The sequence below is a fragment of the Oncorhynchus mykiss genome, chromosome 10 (genome assembly GCF_013265735.2).
Source record: "Oncorhynchus mykiss isolate Arlee chromosome 10, USDA_OmykA_1.1, whole genome shotgun sequence".
Lineage (NCBI taxonomy): Eukaryota > Metazoa > Chordata > Actinopteri > Salmoniformes > Salmonidae > Oncorhynchus > Oncorhynchus mykiss.
Window position 1 is genome coordinate 35,435,827 of NC_048574.1, and position 24,744 is coordinate 35,460,570.

The 24,744-nt window shown below is 42.0% G+C and overlaps 1 protein-coding gene across 7 annotated transcripts in view; it reads right to left on the reverse strand.

Annotated features, from left to right (window-relative positions):
• The window catches only part of LOC110533736 (connector enhancer of kinase suppressor of ras 2), a 52,140-nt gene that overhangs the window by 4,203 nt on the left and 23,193 nt on the right, over positions 1-24,744 (reverse strand). For 2 of the 7 annotated variants that reach the window (XM_021618222.2, XM_021618221.2), the window contains exons 7-20: positions 24,015-24,074; positions 23,807-23,875; positions 22,232-22,378; positions 15,668-15,801; positions 14,448-14,653; positions 13,803-13,892; positions 12,479-12,654; positions 12,321-12,369; positions 12,013-12,191; positions 11,792-11,865; positions 4,186-4,257; positions 3,913-3,980; positions 2,617-2,720; positions 902-1,409 (exon numbers count right to left, since the gene is read on the reverse strand). In XM_021618222.2, coding sequence (XP_021473897.2) covers positions 902-1,409; positions 2,617-2,720; positions 3,913-3,980; positions 4,186-4,257; positions 11,792-11,865; positions 12,013-12,191; positions 12,321-12,369; positions 12,479-12,654; positions 13,803-13,892; positions 14,448-14,653; positions 15,668-15,801; positions 22,232-22,378; positions 23,807-23,875; positions 24,015-24,074 — 1,936 coding nt within the window. Of the gene's footprint in view, positions 1-901; positions 1,410-2,616; positions 2,721-3,912; positions 3,981-4,185; positions 4,258-11,791; positions 11,866-12,012; positions 12,192-12,320; positions 12,370-12,478; positions 12,655-13,802; positions 13,893-14,447; positions 14,687-15,667; positions 15,802-22,231; positions 22,379-23,806; positions 23,876-24,014; positions 24,075-24,744 lie in introns of all 7 variants that reach the window. The other 5 variants (XM_021618220.2, XM_021618219.2, XM_021618225.2 and 2 more) reach the window with 3 other exon arrangements.

Genomic DNA, 24,744 nt, shown 5'->3' on the forward strand with positions numbered 1-24,744 from the left:
TATGTTGACTAAAACTTAACCAAAGGTTTTGTGTCTGGTGGTTGTCATACTATGCTGTGCATTTTCAATACGTGTTTTGGGGGTCAGCAATACGTGAGTTTTGGGGGTCAGTTGTGAAGCTGTGGGGCTGTGCCTCTTTAAGTGTATCATGCAGTATTTGCTGCGTGTTTTTGTGTTAGAGCCTATAGAGGGAGTAGTAGAGACAGTGAGTGATAGAGTGGCAGAGAAATTAGGACAGGAAAAAAGGCCCCTTGGGCATGTTTCTTTGTCCTCTTCAAAATTCAATGTTAACTTGGGCTGAAAGGATTCTCCCTCGCCCCACCTCCCCAAACACTGGAGGTGGGGCACAGCGATGTCTCTATCATGGATGTGTGTGTGTGTGTGTGTGTGTGTGTGTGTGTGTGTGTGTGTGTGTGTGTGTGTGTGTGTGTGTGTGTGTGTGTGTGTGTGTGTGTGTGTGTGTGTGTGTGTGTGTGTATGGAAGACATCGAGGAGGAGCCCGGGCTGCCAGGATGAATTAGTGTCAATTAGGACACTAAGATTTCCCCTCACTTTAGAATAGTGTCCTGGAGATCTGTAGGGATGGGGGATGGGGCTGGTCTAAATCTCAGACAATCAGCAATGTCTGTGACACAGACTGTGTCTGAACAATGCCTATAATTAGCAACATCATTTACCATTGGATACCAGGTTATAACCCTATAAGTACTAATTTCCATGTAAGTATATAAAACAATTTTTACACATCAAGTTATCCTAGAATGTAACAGGGAGAGAGAGGTTAAGGTCGTTGTCACATCTCTTTCTTCTCTGTCTCATGGTGCCATGTCTCTCTATCTCATGGTGTCATGGCTGTCACGTCTTTGTCCTGTGTCTCAGTCATGCCTTAGTAATGTCTCACCTGTGTCTCTGGCCAGCTGGTAGTGGTGGTGGTCCCTGTGGTCAGAGGCGCTGGCCGAAGCTGAGAGAATGGCATGGAGCCCACTGTCTCGGGGCAGGGTGAAGCTACGTTGTTTCCCCACAGCCTCTACAGGGACACTGGAGCTGAGTTGCAGGGGCAGTGGGCCATAGTGCTCCTGCAGCAGGCTGCGCTGGGCAGGGAGGGTTGACTGGCGGCGGTACTCCACAGACAGACCTCCTCCTCCAGGGGAACATAGCAGGGCCTCTTCCAGGGGCAGGGGCAGTGTCTGCAGGTAGTGGAGCCCCGTGCTGCCCAAGGGCGTCTCAATTAGGTCCTGCCACGAACGCCGTTGGCTGGAGGACTTCTGGCCAGGCGAGATGCCGCCTCCGCTGCTGCTGCCCTCCTGTGGCTCGGGGTGGAACTCCTCATGAGAAGAGCGTGACTGGAAGGTCTCAGAGGAGGAAAGGCGGCCGTGTTTGGGCTCCAGGTATGGACTCATCTGGGACACCTACAGACAGAGAGGTGTCATGGCATAGCATTGTGTCATGACGTTGACCTGGGGGCAGGTTTATGACAGTCATAAATACCTCTTCCCCCCTTTTCCCTCTCTCTACCCTACTGATGTGACATGGTTAACATAGAGATTCTGGGAACATCAGAAGGAAATGAACTATATTCTGGTAATCCGACCAACTGAACATATGCGGTGGTACTTAATGAATATGATGTCAGTTTGTCAGTCTGAGACATTCTCATCGATGATAGGATGACATAAACTCTACAGTGGAAAGTCTACACATCAGAGTTATCGGATTCACATGGAATTGTTGTTCAATTTAAATGTTGAATATAAAATTATTGGTGAAAAGATTAAATGTAATTTTAGCTTCCAAATGAGAGATTTGGGTTTTCATAAGGTTAGGGCTCAGCTCAATCAGTGGCCTGCCCCTGTGAAGGGACATGGGTTATAAAACGTTTCAAACACACCCTTCTCGCTCCACTATATAAAGCCTTGACGAAAATGTAACCTCCTGTTCCAAGGAGGTGAGGTCTGCAGCCTCTGCATTAAAAGGACTAACATGTCAACTACAGAATTAAGCAAACCTCAGCGTGAGCTTTGGTTGCGAATGGTATGAACTTTGAACTCTTATTCTCTACAGAAGTGATACCTCCTAGCCATTGAGTTAGCAACAGCAGCTGCAAACGCGGGCTAGGAAAGAACAGACAGAGTATCCCGTCTACCACACAATGACGTTCCTACAATGTATTCAATTTACCACCAGGGACATTCTTCAAAGGACTCGGTTGGGCAACACGGCCTTCCATCTACCACCAACCTACCGAAGCGCAGCTCAGAGTAAATATCTATTGCATTTTCCTTTTCCAAATGGGCAGTAATTTAGAATGCATAAGATACTGTATTTACAATAGCACAGCTTCGCCCTTTGTTCCTCAGTCTTCCCGCTCTTTCACTCAATCCCAGACCCTTTTCTTTTGTGTAACCAGCTGTCGTATCTGTTCCGCTTGCTAGGGACGTTTTCCTTTATGACGTAATTTGTAATCAAGGAATATTTTTTGTAAAGGGAAGAGACTCAGCTAGAGAGGTATATAATGGCATTGTAACAATAATGTAAATAACAGGAGGATTAGAAAAGAGGGAAGAGTCCAGATTAAAACTATGCACAGAGTAGCTTTTCACAGAAAGAGTGACTTACCGAGGGGGGCCTGGGGTAGGTATCATAGGGGGGAGGAGGGCTGTCCTGTTTGGGCATGGTTGAAGGCATCTCCATGTCCTCATGGTCACTTTCACTCCAGTAGTCTGGCCATGATGACAAGGATGAAGCAGAGAAGAGGACACGTCACCATCAGAAAGAGACAATGTGGGGGGATTTTCTAAAGTAGACCTAGGGCAAATGAAGCAGCTCTTAGCCTCTATTATTGTCAACTATATTAACTTCTTATGGCTGGGGGCCGTATTGAGTAGCTTGGATGAATAAGTTTGCCAAACTAAATGGCCTGCTCCTCAGTCTCAGTTGCTAAAATATGCATATTATTATTAGTATTGGATAGAAAACACTAAATTTTCCAAAACTGTCAAAATATTGTCTGTGAGTGTAACAGAACTGATATTGCAGGCGAAACCATGAGGAAAATCAAACCAGGAAGTGGCTTCTATTTTGAAAACTCCATGTTCCTTAGCCTGCCTTTGCTCCATTTAAAGGGATATAAACCATATTCCCTTTCCTATCGCTTCCTCAAGGTGTCAACAGTCTTTAGGCATAGTTTCAGGCTTTATTTTGAAAAATGAGCGAGAAAGATAACATCGCGTCATTGTATGGCCGGGTGCCAGTAGCGTTTTGAATGCGCAACAGAGTTTGGGTAGCCATTGCCTTTCCCTCTCCTACTGAAAAAGAGAGTTGCGGTTGATATATTATCAATTATATATTTTTAAAAACAACCTGAGGATTGATTATAAAAAACGTTTGACATGTTTCTGTGCACATTACGGATACTATTTGCAATTTGTCTGCGTTGTCGTGACCGCTCTTTCCTGTGGATTTCTGAACATAACGCGCCAAACAAACAGAGGTATTTTGGATATAAAAATAATCTTTATGGAACAAAAGGAACATTTATTGTGTAACTCTCGTGAGTCTCGTGAGTGAAAACATCCGAAGGTCATCAAAGGTAAACGATTAATTTGATTGCTTTTCTGATTTTCGTGACCAAGCTACTTGATGCTAGGTGTTCATAATGTTTTGTCGAGCGATCGATAAACTTACACAACCGCTTGGATTGCTTTCGCTGTAAAGCATATTTTCAAAATCTGACATGACAGGTGGATTAACAAAAGGCTAAGCTGTGTTTTGCTATATTACACTTGTGATTTCATGAATATAAATATTTTTAGTAATATTATTTGAATATGCAATTCAGCGGTTGTTGATGAAAATTATCCTGTTAAGGGGATGGCAGCCATAAGAAGTTAATGTGTATTGACGTATTCTCACCCTGGTCCTGTCGGATCCTCTCCTGCTCCGAGTAACCTGCCACTGCCATGGTCAGACGACTCAGCCACCTGTGAGGGAACAACATCAATGACCCCATTCCAAATCTCACACACCATTCTGTTATCTCCTGCTGTTTTTGCATCTCACATCAGCTCACCTGGTCATCTGCCTAGCCCTATTTGTCAAAACCGTTCAGTTTTTCTCACCTCCTTGTCTCTGCCTGCCTCCCCCTCCGTGTTAGCTACAGTAATTATGTCTGACAGTGACTCTCACCTGTTCATGTCATCTGCATTGTCTGCTGCAAAGTAGAAACTCTTGATCTTTGGATGGCAGGCCTTGAAAGCACTGGAACAAAGAAACATGCGGTCAAGGACAGATTATACCATACAGTAAATAGTGCTGAGCGGTTAGTGCTTTTTGAGGTCGGTTAGGTTCGGTTTCAGGTTTGATTATAACAAAAATAATTACGTTTTTTGGTTTCGATCATTTTTTAATACATTATGAAATACAGCTTTTTAATGGACATTCCAAAGCCAAAAATAGTGGGCATTCAATTGACAAAACATTTTAAACATTCCATTGTCTCTGTCACGTCTACATTGGGTAGACATTCAAACCCCCGAGCTGACAAGGTACAAATCTGTCGTTCTGCCACTGTTCCTAGGCCGTCATTGAAAATAAGAATTTGTTCTTAATTAACTGACTTGCCTAGTTAAATAAAGGTAAAATAAATAAATAAAATCAATAGAAAAACAGGAAATTACTATGAAATAATAAAATATTTCAGTTATGTGTATTACTTTGTTTTATTTGATGACTTTATTATTTTTCATTTCTTCAAGTCATCTCATCTCTGCTCAGGCACTAGCAGCCAAACCTAGCTTTACCTGTGTGTTCCCCATAATTTACTGTCTTTAGTTATCCTATTTAGCTATTCAGCCTAAGTAGCCTATGCTGCAGAACTGTCTGACAAAATCATTTTACTAGTTCTTCAACGTAGATAAGATATACTTTCACAAACTGTCTCTGTCCCTCTCGTCGTTGTGTTGTGAACATTACTCTCTCATGTGGTCTGTGTTTATCTAACCCAGGGTTGCCAGGTCAAGCAAGAAATTTCAAGCCCAATGACCACTCTAAACCCACCCAAAAGACCTGAAAACTAGCCTCATTTTTCTATATACAATAAAGCCTTTTTCCATAATGTTTTCGAGACAATTAAGAAGGAATATCATTGTATCTTGTAATGACATACAGTGCCTTGCGAAAGTATTCGGCCCCCTTGAACTTTGCAACCTTTTGCCACATTTCAGGCTTCAAACATAAAGATATAAAACTGTATTTTTTGTGAAGAATCAACAACAAGTGGGACACAATCATGAAGTGGAACGACATTTATTGGATATTTCAAACTTTTTTAACAAATCAAAAACTCAAAAATTGGGCGTGCAAAATTATTCAGCCCCTTTACTTTCAGTGCAGCAAACTCTCTCCAGAAGTTCAGTGAGGATCTCTGAATGATCCAATGTTGACCTAAATGACTAATGATGATAAATACAATCCACCTGTGTGTAATCAAGTCTCCGTATAAATGCACCTGCACTGTGATAGTCTCAGAGGTCCGTTAAAAGCGCAGAGAGCATCATGAAGAACAAGGAACACACCAGGCAGGTCCGAGATACTGTTGTGAAGAAGTGTAAAGCCGGATTTGGATACAAAAAGATTTCCCAAGCTTTAAACATCCCAAGGAGCACTGTGCAAGCGATAATATTGAAATGGAAGGAGTATCAGACCACTGCAAATCTACCAAGACCTGGCCGTCCCTCTAAACTTTCAGCTCATACAAGGAGAAGACTGATCAGAGATGCAGCCAAGAGGCCCATGATCACTCTGGATGAACTGCAGAGATATACAGCTGAGGTGGGAGACTCTGTCCATAGGACAACAATCAGTCGTATATTGCACAAATCTGGCCTTTTTGGAAGAGTGGCAAGAAGAAAGCCATTTCTTAAAGATATCCAAAAAGTGTTGTTTAAAGTTTGCCACAAGCCACCTGGGAGACACACCAAACATGTGGAAGAAGGTGCTCTGGTCAGATGAAACCAAAATTGAACTTTTTGGCAACAATGCAAAACGTTATGTTTGGCGTAAAAGCAACACAGCTCATCACCCTGAACACACCATCCCCACTGTCAAACATGGTGGTGGCAGCATCATGGTTTGGGCCTGCTTTTCTTCAGCAGGGACAGGGAAGATGGTTAAAATTGATGGGAAGATGGATGGAGCCAAATACAGGACCATTCTGGAAGAAAACCTGATGGAGTCTGCAAAAGACCTGAGACTGGGACGGAGATTTGTCTTCCAACAAGACAATGATCCAAAACATAAAGCAAAATCTACAATGGAATGGTTCAAAAATAAACATATCCAGGTGTTAGAATGGCCAAGTTAAAGTCCAGACCTGAATCCAATCGAGAATCTGTGGAAAGAACTGAAAACTGCTGTTCACAAATGCTCTCCATCCAACCTCACTGAGCTCGAGCTGTTTTGCAAGGAGGAATGGGAAAAAATGTCAGTCTCTCGATGTGCAAAACTGATAGAGACATACCCCAAGCGACTTACAGCTGTAATCGCAGCAAAAGGTGGCTCTACAAAGTATTAACTTAAGGGGGCTGAATAATTTTGCACGCCCAATTTTTCAGTTTTTGATTTGTTAAAAAAGTTTGAAATATCCAATAAATGTCATTCCACTTCATGATTGTGTCCCACTTGTTGTTGATTCTTCACAAAAAAATACAGTTTTATATATTTATGTTTGAAGCCTGAAATGTGGCAAAATGTCGCAAAGTTCAAGGGGGCCGAATACTTTCGCAAGGCACTGTAAGAAGCAAATTTTGGGTTTCTTTCAAATATAAATTATTTTAGTTTCCATACTATAGTTTCTATACTATGCGTTGTGCATGTAACATGAAAAATTATGAAAGTGTTTTAGTCTTGTGAGGGGTGTGATTTGAGAAGCTATAAGAGATAATTATTTTCCATGAACTTTGCACAGGGATCAGTCACCGCCCTGGAGTGAGGTCAGGGAGCATGCCAGCCTGCCGGAACCACCCCTTTCCAGCAAAAGGTATAAATGATGGGTTTAAAAAAACTCACATTGGACCAAAAAAGAATGAAGCTGCAGCTGCGCATTTAAAGTGGTTTGAACTTTGAAACTCAACACGAGGTGGAGACGATAAACTCACCTCCCAGACAATCATTGGTACGGGTGATTAGCTGTTCTAAGTAAAGTATTTTTGGTAGCGAATTTAAGTAGGATCATCCTGTTACTCTGCTCAAACCATCGATACAGCTGGCTAGCCTATCTTCAAAGAAGCCTCTTCCAGAGTGAAAGGAAGGAAAGTCAACTCTGTAGTTCTGTTCAGGACTACATGACAAGTCACCGGATACCGAACAACTACAAAGAAGGACAACAGTAGAAGACTTGTTGGAACCATTTCGGACAATCGGAGCCTTACAAACATGCTGCGAAAAGGACCAACGCCCTTTCCAAGGCTGCCCTGTTTACCGAGAGATCCCCGGGATTTCACGTAAATACATTCATGATTTCTTGCTCAAAGTGGGCGGCTGTTCGTGTGCAAAGTATTTGGTTACTATAGGTGAGAGTAGTTTCTGAATGTACCAAATTTTAAGTGCCTCTGTCCCTCTCTCTCTCCCCCTCTTCTTTAACAAGCTTTAACAATGTTGTTGTCATTCCGCTAGAGACTGGTTTTCAGTGTATTACGTCTCCAGTCAATAACCGGTGCAGAGTGTGTATGTTTATCCTGTGTCCTATTTAAGTAGCTAATAAATAAATACATTTGTGTTGTAGTGGATCACAAGTAAGGCTCAGGTTTTTGCAGATGCAATGAGGTTACGACTGTTCAGAATGATGATATGATACGAGGTTATGATTAATAAGTTAACTGTTTATAGATGTGATAGGTAAATACCTTTTAGAGTTTAATTCGGGAGATGGTAAGAAAATAAAGGTTAAATAAAAAATAAAAACTAGTTGATAGCACTCTCGTGTTGCCCCAGATCCTAATCAGCTAATTGTTACATGATTAATTGAATTGGGTAACAATTAAAGATAATTAGTTAATTTGATGAATAACCGCCTTCAGATTAATATTAAAGTCAAGTCACGAGAATATGTACAGAAACAGTCAAAAGTCTGGACACACCTACTCATTCAAAGGGTTTGCTTTATTTTTACTACACATATACATTGTAGAATAATAGTGAAGACATCAAAACCATGAAATAACACATATGAAATCATGTAGTAAAAGAAAATGTTAAACAAATCAAAATATTTTTTGCCTTGAAGACAGCTTTGCACACTCTTGGCATTCTCTCAACCAGCTTCACCTGGAATGCTTTTCCAACAGTCTTGAAGGAGTTCCCACATATGCTGGGCACTTGTTGAGTGCTTTTCCTTCACTCTGAGGTCCAACTCATCCCAAACCATCTCAACTGGGTTGAGGTCACGTGATTGTGGAGGCCAGGTCATCTGATGCAGTACTTCATCACTCTTCTTCATCACTCTTCATATTATTCCAGTGCTAGCTTCCCTACACTGGCTTCCTGTTAAGGCAAGGGCTGATTTCAAGGTTTTACTGATAGCCTACAAAGCATTACATGGGCTTGCTCCTACCTATCTTTCTGATTTGGTCCTGCCATACATACCTACACGTACGCTACGGTCACAAGACGCAGGCCTCCTAATTGTCCCTAGAATTTCTTAGCAAACAGCTGGAGGCAGGGCTTTCTCCTATAGAGCTCCATTTTTATGGAATGGTCTGCCTACCCATGTGAGAGAAGCAGACTCGGTCTCAACCTTTAAGTCTTTACTGAAGACTCATCTCTTCAGTGGGTCATATGATTGAGTGTACTCTGGCCCAGGAGTGTGAAGGTGAACGGAAAGGCTCTGGAGCAACGAACCGCCCTTGCTGTCTCTGCCTGGCCGGTTCCCCTCTCTCCACTGGGATTCTCTGCCTCCAACCCTATTACAGGGGCTGAGTCACTAGCTTACTGGTGCTTGTCCCTAGGAGGGATGCATCACTTGAGTGGGTTGAGTCACTGACGTGATCTTCCTGTCTGGGTTGGCGCCCCCTCTTGGGTTGTGCCGTGGCGGAGATCTTTGTGGGCTATACTCGACCTTGTCTCAGGATGGTAAGTTGGTGGTTGAAGATATCCTTCTAGTGGTTTAAGAAGTGAGGGGGACATAATCATATATATAATTTTTTATCCAGTCAGGTAAACACTCCAAACAGGATACCCGACCGTTCGGAGGCATCCGCATGGTCCTAAAGCACACCGTTGCCCAGTTTTGTATCACATTCTAATTATAAAACAGGGGGGACAAAAATGCTATTTCAGAATGTGGGGGGACATGTCCCCAGTGAAACGTGCACCCCTGGCCTAATCTGACTACTGTTACCGTCAATCTAATGCATTCATAATAACACAAGTCTACAACAACAATAAACTGAAGTCATAGGCTATTTATTAAATTGGTTTGCCAGCTCCAGGTAGGCTACACAAGTGATTTGCAATAACGCCAGTGATATCGTCATTTCAACACGTTTATTTTATTAAATGGTAGCCTACAATGGTATATATATTAATAGGCTACTTGATGGCCAACATAGGCAAATGTATAATTCTCCACATTAGCCTAATGTCAGTTTCATTGAGGACTTTTCTCCATAAAAACAACCATGTGAGGGAGTTCCATAACTTGCATTTCAAATCTCCACTCGGGCAGCCCCTGAGACCCAAGAACTGAGCATGCATAAAGAACTTCGCTTGATACCGTTTTATTTAAGCAGTCAACATTAGAATGCAGTTTAAACCACCTCTGAGCGAATGTATGTAATGCGCTCTAGTGTGCCTAAAGTCATTTTCCAGTACTTTTTCTCCATTATTTCTTGATGTGCATTAGTTCTAGTGTAATAATATGTTTTATGGAAAAAAGGGTTATAAATAGGTGTCTCCATACCGACAATCTAAATAGCCTACCCCCAACTGGGAAAAAGTTGTCACAATGTGCAAGCGTGCTGCTCTCTCTCCTCTCGCTCACGTGACACAGCCAATAAATGTAATGCTCTGTCAACACACACACACACACGCACACACCCCTCCGGCCCTCCACGTCACTCACTCATTCAGCAACTGTCACGCCCTGACCTTAGAGAGCTGTTTTATTTCTCTATTTGGTTAGGTCAGGGTGTGATTTGGTTTGGGCATTCTATGTTGTCTATTTCTTTGTTTTGGCCGAGTGTGGTTCTATCATTGTCTCTGATTGGGAATCATACTTAGGCAGCCTTTTTCCCACCTGTGTTTGTGGGTAGTTATTTTCTGTATAGTCTCTGTTACCTGACAGAACTGTTCGCTTTCGTTTTGTTACTTTGTTTGAATGTTTTTTGATAATAAAACAAATCATGAACACTTTTCACGCTGCGCTTTGGTGGACTCCTTCCGACGACAGACGTGACAGAACTACCCACCAAAGAAGGACCAGGCAGCGTGGTCAAAAGGGCGAGTGGACATTGGAGGAGATCCTGGACGGAAAAGGACCCTGGACGTAGGCTGGGGAGTATCGCCGTCCGAAAGAGGAGATAGAAGCAGCAAAAGCGGAACGGAGGCATTACGAGGAGTTGTTCGAGGCATTACGAGGAGTTGGAACAACGAGGCAAGAAGGAGAGGCAGCTCCAAAACATATTTTTGGGGGGAGGCACACGGGGAGATTGGCAGAGTCAGGATTCAGACCTGAGCCAACTCCTCGTGCTTACCGTGCTTACCGTGAGGAGTGAGTGACCGGTCAAGCACCGTGCTATCTGGTTCTGCGCACCATGCCTTCAGTGCGCATCCACAGCCTGGTGCGCTCTGTGCAAACTCCCCGCAGTGGCTGTGCTAGAGTGGGCATTCAGTCAGGACGGATTGTGCCAGCTCAGTGCTCCTGGCCTCCGGTGCGTCTCTTCGGCACAGGTCCCTGGTTCGCCAGCACAGCCCAGTGCTGCCTGCGCTGGCTCTATCCTAAAGCACACCGTTGCCTCATTTTGTATCACATTCCAAATATAAAACTGGGGGGGAACAAAAATGCAATTTCAGAATGTGGAGGGACATGCCACCCCCCGTCCCCAGTGAAAGTTGTGCCCCTGCGTAAAAGTGTATCCATCCAGAGATCTGTATATAATGGCGAGATGCTATTGTCTCCGTCCTATCTATGGGAGTCGTTGTCCCAAAGGCAGGAAGACAGGCGACATGTTTAAATCCAAAATAAGCCCATAGAAACGCATTGGGCTTATTTTGGACAGATTTTGGCGAGAGTAAAACCTCTCGCTTCGCCTCTTCCCCTCTTCCCCATCTCTGTCCAAAAAAGAAAAAACTGGCGCAATGGATTATAGGATTATAGTTAATTACCATGTTTCTGAGCTAAACTAGGTTGAATATTTGCGAACTACAACTCCCTTTAGCCCAGCGTTCCACATAGCTCTTGACTTGATTTCTGTCTTGAAAGATTTCTCTAGAGAAACGTCACGCTGGGCTCACAAAAAAACAAACTACATGGAATACCAGTAATTGAACCGACGTCGGTCAATTAGTTGTTAAATAACAACAAAAAATGAAATGTCGGTTAATCGCTCAGCACTACCTGTAAGTATTCTGGGGCACAAACACAGGTTGCATATACTGAACATATATTGTATTTAAAGACTCACACACTACATTCTCAATAGATTCAAACAAACACATGCCAAGGTTCACACAGACAAACAGACTACAAGACTCACATATGAATTTATTGTATACAAACACAAATGCATGTACTCACTACTTCCTACGGCACTCAGACGCACGATCAATCTTGAATTCTGGGAGACTAACAAAGCCCTCTGCCTTTTCATCCTGAGGGAGGAACAAACATTACTTTACTGAGTTACAAAAAATATAGAGGAATGGTTAACATCTTCACAGGATAATCAAGAGAGGATGCAGAGAGGGAGTCACAGTACGACAAATTAGCAAGTTGGTCAGTATCACTCACACACTCACCTCCTCATTCATGTACCAGTATAGGCAGGTATCTTTCAGGATGAACCAGTATTTCTTCCACTTCTGGGAGAAGTAGCTTTTAGCATCCTTCTTTTTCCACAGCCAGCCCTCACAGTCCCCCCGCCCCAGGTCTTTACATGAGATACGCCTCTTACTGATGGAGGACAAAGAGTCACCAGCTGTAGGAAGGAGAGAGGAGTATCAATGAAACAACTGTATTGGATGGTCTGCATCAGATTACATGTATGTATGTAGTGTATATGTGAAACTGTACATGCATTGTGGACTGTAGGTTTTGAATAACTCACCTTTACTCTTCTTCCTAGACCTTGAGCGCAGCGAGGATCGTTCAAACATCTACAAAATAACACACAGGAAAATGAGAGATATCAAACCACATTAATCTGTCTCCACTGTGCTCAGACCTCTATATATCTACTCATAATCACAACAAAAAAACACTTACATGGTAGAGGGAGGCGGAGTCAGAGCCAGACGTGGAGACTTCCATCTGGAGGGCTGGGAGGAGGGCGTAGTGGGCGGGGCTGCCCTTGTCACTCTTCTTCCTGCTGCGCCCTGTCAGGTACTCCTCTGGCATGGCCTTGTCCTCACTCTGATTCACATAGCAGAGCAGGGAGTTCTCTACGAGAGCAGGGGAGGCCAGCAATTAGATCACTTTGTCTAACACCATTTGATTATATCGGCCTACTATATGTACATCATTTCTACCTACTGAATATTCATTGTGCTGTCACTTTGTTACTACAAACTTTAAACAACAGCGAAAAACAAGCCCAAAGCCAATTCTAGAGATTGTGTAATGATTGCTTGGAGGAAAAGGGACAGTTGTGTGACTTGTGGACTTAGTCATGTCATTAGGGCCTTGAGGATACAGCGAGACCCCTGATGAACATCCTCCATCTGACTCTTATAGGCTAGTTTTGGGAGCCATATCATTGGGAAGTGTAATTGATGTTTTGTGTAATCCTGTGGTGTGTCCAGGCATTCGGCTTTAGGGCTCTGAGGCTTTACTCGGTCTTGTCATTCAGACAAATGCCTAGGCTTCACTCTAACCCCATTATTGTACTGAACCAACAGAGCTATTTCCAAAGGATTGTCATTATTCTGATATTTGCAAGACATCTTCCCCAAAAAATTGAAAGAAATGTTGCCTTTAGGCAATACGTCAAGATACTGCCTCTTGCCAAATATACAGATAAATATAGCACCCTAAATGATGCTGAAAAGCCCAGGGGGAATAAACTAAATTGCCATTGGGAATAAAAACACAACATCACAGTGGCTGCCTCTCAGACTGAACCAAGGCCATTCGCTCTGTTCCTACTCTGATTGCCACCAGGCCTAGCAGCAACCAATCAAACCAAGCAAATCTTGGGAAGAGCCTGGTTACAGTTGCCAAGGCAACGACATACCTTCAAGACCCAAAAGCAAAGAGAGAGAGAGAGAGGCAGAGAGTCACTGAGAGAAATGGGTGAGATTGAAAGAGAAAGAGAGTAGGAGGGACTAACAAAGATACACAGAAAGAAGAGACCGGAAAAGAGGGACAGATAGAGAGGAGGATAGCTAATTCAGCATCATATCTATTATGCACTGAGCCCTGCCTGGCTGCTCAGCTTCCTAGTCCCTTGGCTAAGACATCTGAGATGGGGAAGCAGAAAACCCAATTATGAGAGATATCCACCCACTCACCTCTGCTGCTATAGCTCTCTCTTTCTGTCTCCCCTCTCTTTTTATCTCTCCCTTTCTCTCCATCCTGGCCTCCCACTCACCTCTCCTGCTCTCTCTCTTCAGCTTGGCCGGGTCTTCATAGTCTCCCACCCAGTTATATTCCACTGGCATGGAGATGGGCCTAAGCCTGCCTGGAGCACCAGCACAGATAACACACAACATTACAGACCTACCCAGGAAAATCTAAGAGCTACAAACAGCCTATATTAACAATACAGTGACAAACATCACAAACACAGCAGGCATTGTATACAGATGTAGGATCATTCATTTTGCTACAACAGGAAAATAATCCTGCAGCAACAGGAAATGTGAATTATTATGTGTATTACAATTAATGAGCATTTTTGTAGGGGTTGATACATTTTTTGTTTGGGCAAATCAAGTCTGAAATGTTCAAAGTGGAGATTACAAACTTTAGAAGCATTTTTAAAACAGAAATACACTACACGTTTGCATTTCCTGCTTTGCAGGACATTTTTCGCAGCAACAAAAGAGTGATCAAATCTATAGGAAGTGCACCACCCGCATCTCTCATACAAACACACAGCCTTGGACTGGGTTGTAACATATATGGGGGATAGACATCCCACATACAAACAAACAGGCTTGGACTGGGTCATATCATACAGTATATGGGGGACTGACATCCCTCATACAAATATGCGGTTTGGACTGGGTCATACCATAAGTGGGGGTGCAGTCCCTGCGGACAGGTGGAGGCCCGTGGTTCTGGTCGTATTCGTAGCAGTACAGAACAGCATCCTCCTCCACCAGAGGGAAACGTCGGCGACACTCCTGGTCCAGGAAGGAGTTGGGGGACTCAGAGCCCTTGGCCACCGGGATGTCAGTTTGGAGGTCGTCATCACCTGATAGATTTCCCTTGTCGTCTCTGCAGCACAGATCATGGAGAGAGTCTGTTCGCCTATGGAGCATCGACTGCATTGGTAAACTTCAACAAAGTCATATACTACAAGGCACATAAATCCCCCCACAAAAGGGAATAAACTGACTAAATTCACAGAGTGAAGTAATTACACAGGTAAACCACTACACTTTTTCACTGCAGATAATAACATAAAACATAATCAAAGTACATTATACAGTGACTACACTGTGTAATCCCTCAGGTAAAACATACAGTATAAACAGTGACTACACTGTGTAAACCCTCAGGTAAGGCATACAGTATAAACAGTGACTACACTGTGTAATCCCTAAAGTAAGGCATACAGTATAAACAGTGACTACACTGTGTAATCCCTCTGGTAAGGCATACAGTATAAACAGTGACTACACTGTGTTATTCCTCTGGTAAGACATACAGTATGAACAGTGACTACACTGTGTAATCCCTCTGGAAAAACATACAGTATAAACAGTGACTACACTTTAATCCCTCTGGTAAAATTTACAGTATAAACAGTGACTACACTGTGTAATCCCTAAAGTAAGGCATACAGTATAAACAGTGATTACACTGTGTAATCCCTAAAGTAAGGCATACAGTATAAACAGTGACTACACTGTGTAATCCCTCTGGTAAGGCATACAGTATAAACAGTGACTACACTGTGTTATTCCTCTGGTAAGACATACAGTATGAACAGTGACTACACTGTGTAATCCCTCTGGTAAGACATACAGTATAAACCGTGACTACACTGTGTAATCCCTCTGGAAAAACATACAGTATAAACAGTGACTACACTTTAATCCCTCTGGTAAAATTTACAGTATAAACAGTGACTACACTGTGTAATCCCTAAAGTAAGGCATACAGTATAAACAGTGATTACACTGTGTAATCCCTAAAGTAAGGCATACAGTATAAACAGTGACTACACTGTGTAATCCCTAAAGTAAGGCATACAGTATGTCAAAGTGAGGCAGCTTGTGTGTCTACCTGGGGGTGTATGGTTCCTCGGGGGGCGGGGGGATGAAAAGGTCCTGCAGGGCACAGCTGTCCCTCCTGGAAGGGGTGCTCAGGGTACTGGTGGGTGTGACCACACTGCTGCTGGGGCTCTGAGGGATGATGGGCTGTGAGGAGAGAGAAACCTAATCAGTTGCACAACTGAATGCATTCAACTGAAATGTGTATTCCTTATGTAACCCAACCCCTCTAAATCAGAGAGGTGCGGAGGGATGCCTTAATCGAAATCCACATCTTCGGCGCCTGGGGAACAATGGGTTAACTGCCTTGCTCAGGGGCAGAATGACAGATTTTTACATTGTCGGCTCTGCGATTCGATAACCTTTCGATTACTGACCCAACGCTCCTACCCGCCAGGCTACCTGCAGCGGGGGAGAGAGGGTGAGTTTTCTGACATACTGCTGTGATGTGTCGTTTCATAATAAATTACGATCAATCAAACCTTTAAAGCTTCAATATGTAGGAAACGCTAGTCTTGTTTCTCCATTGGAGAATGGCTAGAGGCAGGGTTAGGGAAGGGAACATTGATTTGATCCTTTGCATTTGATGAATTATAAAGCATAAATCAATAACTGAATCTGGATGTATGATGAAATGAGGAGGAGGGTACAGAGAGGAGAAGAGAGGAGGCAGAAAAGAGGTAAAGGAGAAGGGGGAGGAGATGAGAGGGGATTAGGAGGCGGCAGAGCTCTGACGCGCTCCAGTTGGTCAGGGCCCCAGGGGGAGGGAGGGAAACAGCACTTAGCCCAGCGTGGGACTCAGAGGGGGACAGGGATAGAGTCACATATGCCCGTCTCATCTCCACACATACGCTTCCCTCCACGCACCAGTTCAGATACAACACAGATATGAAATAATTGTTTGGGGTAAAATATGACAGACACAGAGACAGACACATTCACAAAAAGTCACTGCTTTAACGAGACCCACAAACATGGAATGCACTCTCCTGCTTGCATACTCACCATGCACAATCAGGCACATACTGTGCACATACAGAAGTTTGCCCTCTCAGTCATTAACCCAAAAGAAAGTGGTATACAGTACATAAATCACCTCTCACTAACACACAGGGCTCTATTTTAACAAACCTAACGCAATGGTAAATCTTATCACTGGTGGTAGCACTATAGGTCCTGGGTGTGTCAGAAATACTTTTGTTATTTTCACAGCAGGAATTATGAGCTCATAGGCTGGCGGGGGTGTGAAAGGGTTTAGATTAATAAACAATTTGTAGGTGTGACGAGAACTTGGCCACTCACTGGTCAAACAATGTGTTCCATGGCTTAATAATTTTTTTATTTCACCTTTATTTAACAAGTTCTCATTTACAGCTGCGACCTGGCCAAGATAAAGCAAAGCAGTGCGACACAAACAACACAGAGTTACACATGGAATAAAATAATGTACAGTCAATAATACAACAGAAAAATCTATATACAGTGTGTGCAAATGTAGTAAGATTAGGGAGGTAAGGCAATAAATAGGCCATCGTGGCGAAATAATTACAATTTAGCAATTAACACTGGAGTGATAGATGTGCAGAAGATGATATGCAAGTAGAGATACTGGGGTACAAAGGAGCAAAAATATAAATAACAATATGAGGTAGTTGGGTGGGCTATTTACAGATGGGCTATGTACAGGTGCAATGATCGGTAAACTGCTCTGACAGGTGACGCTTAAAGTTATTGAGGGAGATATAAGTCTCCAGCTTCAGTGATTTTAGCTATTTTTGCTGGAAGGAAAGGCGGCTAAAGAAGGAGTTGGCTTTGGGAGTGACCAGTGAAATATACCTGCTGGAGTGCGTGCTACTGGTGGGCGTTGCTATGGTGACCAGTGAGCTGAGATAAGGCAGAGCTTTACCTAGCAAAGACTTATAGATGACCTGAAGCCATTGGGTTTGGCGACAAAAAAATAAGCGAGGGCCAGCCAACGAGAGCATACAGGTCACAGTGGTGGGTAGTATATGGGGCTTTGGTGACAAAACGGATGGCACTGTGATAGACAACATGCAATTTGCTGAGTAGAGTGTTGGAGGCTATTTTGTAAATGACATCGCCGAAGTCAAGGATCGGTAGGATAGTCAGGGGGTATGTTTAGCAGCATAAGTGAAGGAGGCTTTGTTGCGAAATAGGAAGCCGATTCTAGATTTAATTTTGGATTGGAGATGCTTAATGTGAGTCTGGAAGGAGAGTTTACAGTCTAACCAGACACCTAGGTATTTGTAGTTGTCCACATATTCTAAGTCAGAACCGTCCAGAATAGTGATGCTAGATGGGCGGGCGGGTGCGGGCAGCAATCGGTTGAAGAGCATGCATTTAGCTTTACTTGCATTTAAGAGCAGTTGGAGGCCACGGAAGGAGTGTTGTATGGCATTGAAGCTCGTCTGGAGGTTTGTTAACACAGTGTCCAAAGAAGGGCCAGAGGTATACAGAATGGTGTCGTCTGCGTAGAGGTGGATAAGAGAATCACCAGCAGCAAGAGCAACATCATTGATATATACATAGAAAAGAGTCGGCCCAAGAATTTAACCCTGTGGCACCCCCATAATACCGCATGCGGTTGTCTCAAGTTGTGTAGGTCATTGACGGTCTTTGAGTTGCTGGGGGCACGGAATATTCTCGTCCTAGTCCACTGTGGAATGACACCAACTACGGTTTATTAAATGGCATAAGCTACAGTAACGAGTATAACAAGAGTAAAAAAAAACATCCAGTGTTTGCTCAATATGTTCAGAGTGTTAGCAGTCAACATTGTTGTAATTGCCTTAAATATTTACACACCTCAAATATCGCCACTCCTCCCATCTCAGCGCAAGTGAAATGCCACCCTATTCAATATTTACTATAAAGTAACCACTAAAAAGGAGGACCTTCTTGATGCAATTAAAGCCTTTGAGTCTAGGAAAGGGCTGGATGACATACCAATTAAGGTAGTATATCAAACCTTTTTGGTTGTACTCGGAGGACCGTTATTAGCATGTTTTAACCACTCCTATAAAAATGGTAGATTATCAGACACTCAACAAGAAGGTCTGATTTCACTATTACTGAAAGAGGACCCAAGTGGTAAATATAAAGATCCAGTCCATTTAACAAATTGGAGGTCCCTTATACTTCAGTGTTGTGATACAAAAATTCTAGCAAAATGCAAAGCGCATAGAATTAAAAAGGTACTGTCAGATATTATTATACATTATAATCCTATTAATCCAGTTTTCTTTAACATAAACAATACATTGGAGATAGTATACAGTGCTTCTTCCATGTAAGAATGATCGAGGCCACTGTGTTCTTTGGGATCATCAATGCTGCAGAAATGTTTTGGTACCCTTCCCCAGATATGTGCCTCGACACAATCCTGTCTCGGAGCTCTACGGAAAATTCCTTTGACCTCATGGCTTGGTTTTTGCTTTGACATGCACTGTCAACTGTGGGACCTCACATAGACAGGAGTGTGCCTTTCCAAATCATGTCAAAGTAATTTAATTTACCACATGTGGACTCCAGACAAGTTTTAGAAACATCTCAACGATGATCAATGGAAACTGGATGCAGAGGGTCTGAATACTTATAAGGTATTTCCTTTTAAAATGATTTTTATACATTTGTCATTATGGGGTATTGTGTGTAGATTGATGTGACTACAATTTACTGTAATCCATTTTAGAATAAGGCTGTAACGTATCCAAATGTGGAAAAGGGGAAGGGTTCTGAATACTTTCCGAATGCACTGTAAATACTGGAAACAATAGAACACTATGCCAAGTCTGGGAAACCAGGCCTGGTATTCATAGCTGACTTTGAAAAGGCTTTTGATAAAGTGTCCTATATTACATATATGATCTAAAAACAAAATGAAACTTTTACATTACCGTGTCGTTTACCAATAAAATGGTCTGAATGGGAAGTGGACATACTCTGTATTCATATCCCGAAAGAAAGAAATGTTCTCACTACAATACATTTTAATAGAAAGTTAGCAAAAAATAAATAAGATCTTGTTACCGTGGAAAGGAAAATATCTGTCTATTTAGAAAAATCACCCCGAGTCATATCCCAGTTAACCTATTTGCTTATGGCCCTGCCTACACCTAACGACTTGTTTTTCAGTTATATGAGCAAAAAATATTCAATTTTATTTGGAACGGCAAGACAGACAAAATTAAACGGGCCAATTTATATAATTAATCTGAAATCGGAGGGCAGAAATGATTAAATATTAAAGTATTAGACCTCTCACTAAAGGCTTCAGTCATGCAAAAGCTATACTTAAATCCGAACTGGTTCACTAGCAGATTAGTAAATATGGCTCACTCCGTGTTCAAGAATGGCCTTTTCCCCTTTATTCAGATTACAACCTCTCACTTTCACATTATTTGAAAACGAAATAATCTCCTAAATATTGCTATTTTTAAAACAAACCAAAGAAAGTTGGTTGCAATTTCAATTTAATCCACCAGAAAAGACAGAACAAATATTACAACAAATATTTTGGTTAAACTCAAATACACTAATTGATAAAAAAAAAGCATTATTTTTGGAGGAACATTTTTTTAAACGGTATAATCTTTGTAAATTATATCATAAATAGCACTATTCGAGTTATGTCACACATGCAGCTAACAAAAATATATCTAAATGTCTGCTCTATCCAAAATGTCAACCAACTAATTGCAGCAATACCGCAAAAATGGAAGAGGCAAGATGAAGGGGGAGAAAGTGAGGAACTTGTCTGTCAGCCCTGCATTAAAGACCAAAATTTGTTAAAGAAAATTGTGATGAATAAAATAGTATAAGAATCAAAACATTTACAGCTGTGCCATACAGATTCAAAAATAGTTGGGAAGAGATTTTCGATGTACCGATTCCATGGCACTGATACACAAAATAATGCCAGATTTAAAACATAAGAGTTTTTAAAATTTAAATGATTATTCAAAATTCTTGAAACCAATGGTATGTTATATACATTGCATTCGGAAAGTATTCAGACCCTTTGACTTTTTCTATATGTTATTACGTCACTGCCTTATTCTAGAATGGATTAAAAAAAAAAAATAAAAAAAAAAATATATATATATATATATATATATATATATATATATATATATATATATATATATCAATCTACACACAATACCCCATAATGACAAAGTGAAGACAGGTTTTTAGAAATGTTTGCAAATGTATTAAATATTAAAAAAAAACAGAAATACCTTATTTAATTGAGTATTTAGACCCTTTGCTATGAGACTCAAAATTGAGCTCAGGTGCATCCTGTTACCACTGATCATCCTTGAGATGTTTTGAACAACTTGATTGGAATCCACCTGTGGTAAATTCAATTGATTGGACATGATTTGGAAAGGCACACACCTGTCTATATAAGGTCCACAGCTGACAGTGCATCGGGGGAGATGGGCCTTGGTCAGAGAGGTGACCAAGAACCCAATGGTCACTCTGACAGAGCAACAGAGTTCCTCTGTGGAGATGGGAGAACCTTCCAGAAGGACAACCATCTCTGCAGCACTCCACCAATCAGGTAGAGTGGCCAGACGGAAGCCACTCTTCAGTAAAAGACACATGATAGCCCGCTTGGAGTTTGCCAAAAGGCACCTAAAGTACTCTCAGACCATGAGAAACATGATTCTCTGGTCTGATGAAAACAAGATTGAACTCTTTGGCCTGAATACCAAGTGTCACGTCTGGAGGAAACCTGGCACCATCCCTACGGTGAAGCATGGTGGTGGCAGCATCATTCTGGGGGGGGGTGGATTTTTTTCAGCAGCAGGGACTAGTCAGGATCAAGGGATAGATGAAAGAAGCAAAGTACAGAGAGATCTTTGATGAAAACCTGCTCCAGAGCACTCAGGACCTCAGACTGGGGTGAGGGTCACCTTCCAACGGGACAACGACCCTAAGAACACAGCCAACACAACGCAGGAGTAGCTTCCGGACAAGTCTCTGAATATCCTTGAGTGGCCCAGCCAGAACCCGGACTTGAATCCGATCGAACATCTCTGGAGAGACCTGCAAATAGCTGTGCAGTGACGCTCCGCATCCAACCTGACAGAGCTTGAGAGGATCTGCAGACAATAATGGGAGAAACTCCCCAAATACAGATGTGCCAAGCTTGTAGCGTCATACCCAAGAAGACTCCAGGCTGTAAACGCTGCCATAGGTGCTTCAACAAAGTACTGAGTAAAGGGTCTGAATACTTATGTAAATGTAATATTTCATTATTTTTTTTATAATATTTTTTTTGCAAAAATTTCTAAAGAACAGTTTTTGATTATTATGGGGTATTGTGTGTAGATTGACGAGGGGAAAAATATATGGGAAATTGGAAATGATTGGAAATGATGCAGACAATTACATTGATAGAAGCCACAATCTATCTGCAATACTAAAGCTGATCTAATTTTAAAAAATAATAATAATAATAATAAAGAACCACTATTAAGGGAATGGTTTGTGATTTCACACCCATTCATCAGTTGTGTGGAGGTTGAAAGTGAATGTGTTGTCATACTTGCAGGGCTAAGGGTTTCCATCTCATGTTCTTCAGCAGTGCTGGGGTGGATGTCAGCGTGCTCTGTGGTCGCTTCTTCAGAGTCAGCATAACACCCCCGGGGTCCCCACGCAGAGAATTCACCAAGTTCTTCAACTGCCAGCCCACCTAGCGCCACAAGCCAATACACACACACACACACACACACACACACACACACACACACACACACACACACACACACACACACACACACAAATATAACACACACACACACACACACACACAAATATAATGAAAAACACATAGGGCAACATTTCGCACAAACATAGTAGTAATCATAGGGTAGTCCTATAACAGTATGTAAACGTAAGATAAATGGGGATGGACAAGGGAGATAATATAAAAAATATACACAATTCATGACCTTCACCAGAGCTCGCTCTCAGCCAGAGATGGTTAGCATGTTATAAATGTTTTCTGTAGGATATTACAAAATCGATGTCAAAATGTAGTTTTCTTTATCAATTATCAATGACATAGAATGAATCATTAGATTGGACTTTACAATATTATAACCTTAATATACTTGTGTTTGACAGTGTTGATGAAATAAGAATGTTAATTTGCGGTGACCGTTGCTAGTTTAGATTGTGCAACTCTTGGTTGTATCTCTTCCATATTAGGCATTGTGTGGTGGTACCATTTGGATGTGTTTCCAAATGGTTGAACCAATCAAAATCAACTTGATATCATTTTCACCTCCAGATCCTTGGCTTTCATTGCCTAAAATGATGATCACTCTACGTTGAGAGGGGCCATTTCTATGCCGATTTAAAGGGAAAGACTGGAACAGATTGTCTTTCGCAAAGGGTGGATATTGAAATTCAATCTCTTAGCTTTGTAAATAAATATATATTTAATCTAATTTTAATTATTGTATTCAGCAGATTTCATTTAGAAAAAGCCCATGTTTTCACTCATGAACCTGCAGCCACTAGTTAGCTTGTCAGTTGAGTTTCGAAGTTAGCGCCGTTCTGCCACGGAGCAGCGCCACAGAATTCTATTGAGCAGTGACCGCTTTTTTTATCATACAGTGATGACATTCCATTCACTCTAAACATGCTAAATTCTCAGAGTAAATTGTCTGTAACGTTTGAACCATATACAGTGTAGTAGAGACATGAGGTTTGGATTATTGTTTTTCTGATGAAATTCTATATTGACTGGACTTTTCTTTTTATGCAGTCAGATGAACACTCCAAACAGCCTACCCCGACCGATCAGAGGCAGCCGCATGGTCCTAAAGCACACCGTCACATTCCTATGATAAAACTGGGGTTGACAAAAATGCAATTTCAGAATGTGGGGGGGGGATGTCCTAACCGTCCCCGGTGAAAGTTGCACCCGTTTGTATTAACCTTGAATTAATTAATCCTTTCATGGGTGAACATCTTAAATGTTATATTGACTACTACTGCTATCTTGGCCAGGTCACCCTGGAAAAAAAGAACCTGCTTCTCAATGCGTTTCTTCCTGGTTAAATAAAGGTATCATTTTTTTTTTTTAAAGGTTAGAAAATAGAGAGAGACGCACCACTGTCTGATGATTGACCTGGATGACTTCATCGCCTGCATGAATTTTCTTACAGCGGTCAGCCAGAGACTGATGGAGAGGAAGAGACACATCACACAGCTATAAAAACACTGATGGGCCTGATGCTGTTCACTGTCATTTAGGAGATTCACTGTGACACCGCCTTGAGTGACACATCTCCCTCTGACTGAGCATGATCGATACTCACTCCCTCTGTAGTTCCAGTGATGACATGCAGGCCATCATATGTTGATTTGATGTACATGCCCTATAGAGAGACAGAGAGAGGTAGCTTAGCGCCATAGCCTGGTAATAGTTTGCACATCCATATACAGTACATTACAAACACAAACACATAAATGCATACAGTACAAAATTACAAAAAACATCCATGAATCTATATTGTACATATTCAATCGGACACTGTCACTCAGAGAGGCAAACAGACAAACATACTCAAATGTTCAAGCCTTTCCTCAGGGGGGCTGTAAGTGCATAACAAACAGACACACAGAAACGCACACGCGCGCATACACACACACACACATTCAGTGCATCTCAGTCTGAGTGAGAAGAGAGTAAGAGGTTTATTTTTGACCCACTCTGCCCACTCCTCTGTTCAGGTTCAATTGACAGTCCTGTATGTGAAAAGCTCTGTTGCCTTCTGTGTGCTCTGTGGCCCTATGAGGGCTCTGTGCATTTGTGTGTGTGGGGGGGGGTGGAAGTTTACAGCCCCAAGCAGGACAGACATATCAACAGTTGCAGTCAGAAGTTTACATACACCTTAGCCAAATACATTTAAACTCAGTTTTTCACAATTCCTGACTTTAAATCCTACAAAAATTCTCTGTCTTAGGTCAGTTAGGATCACCACTTTATTTGATAGAAAGTGAAATGTCAGAATAATAGTAAAGAGAATTATTTATTTCACCTTTTAT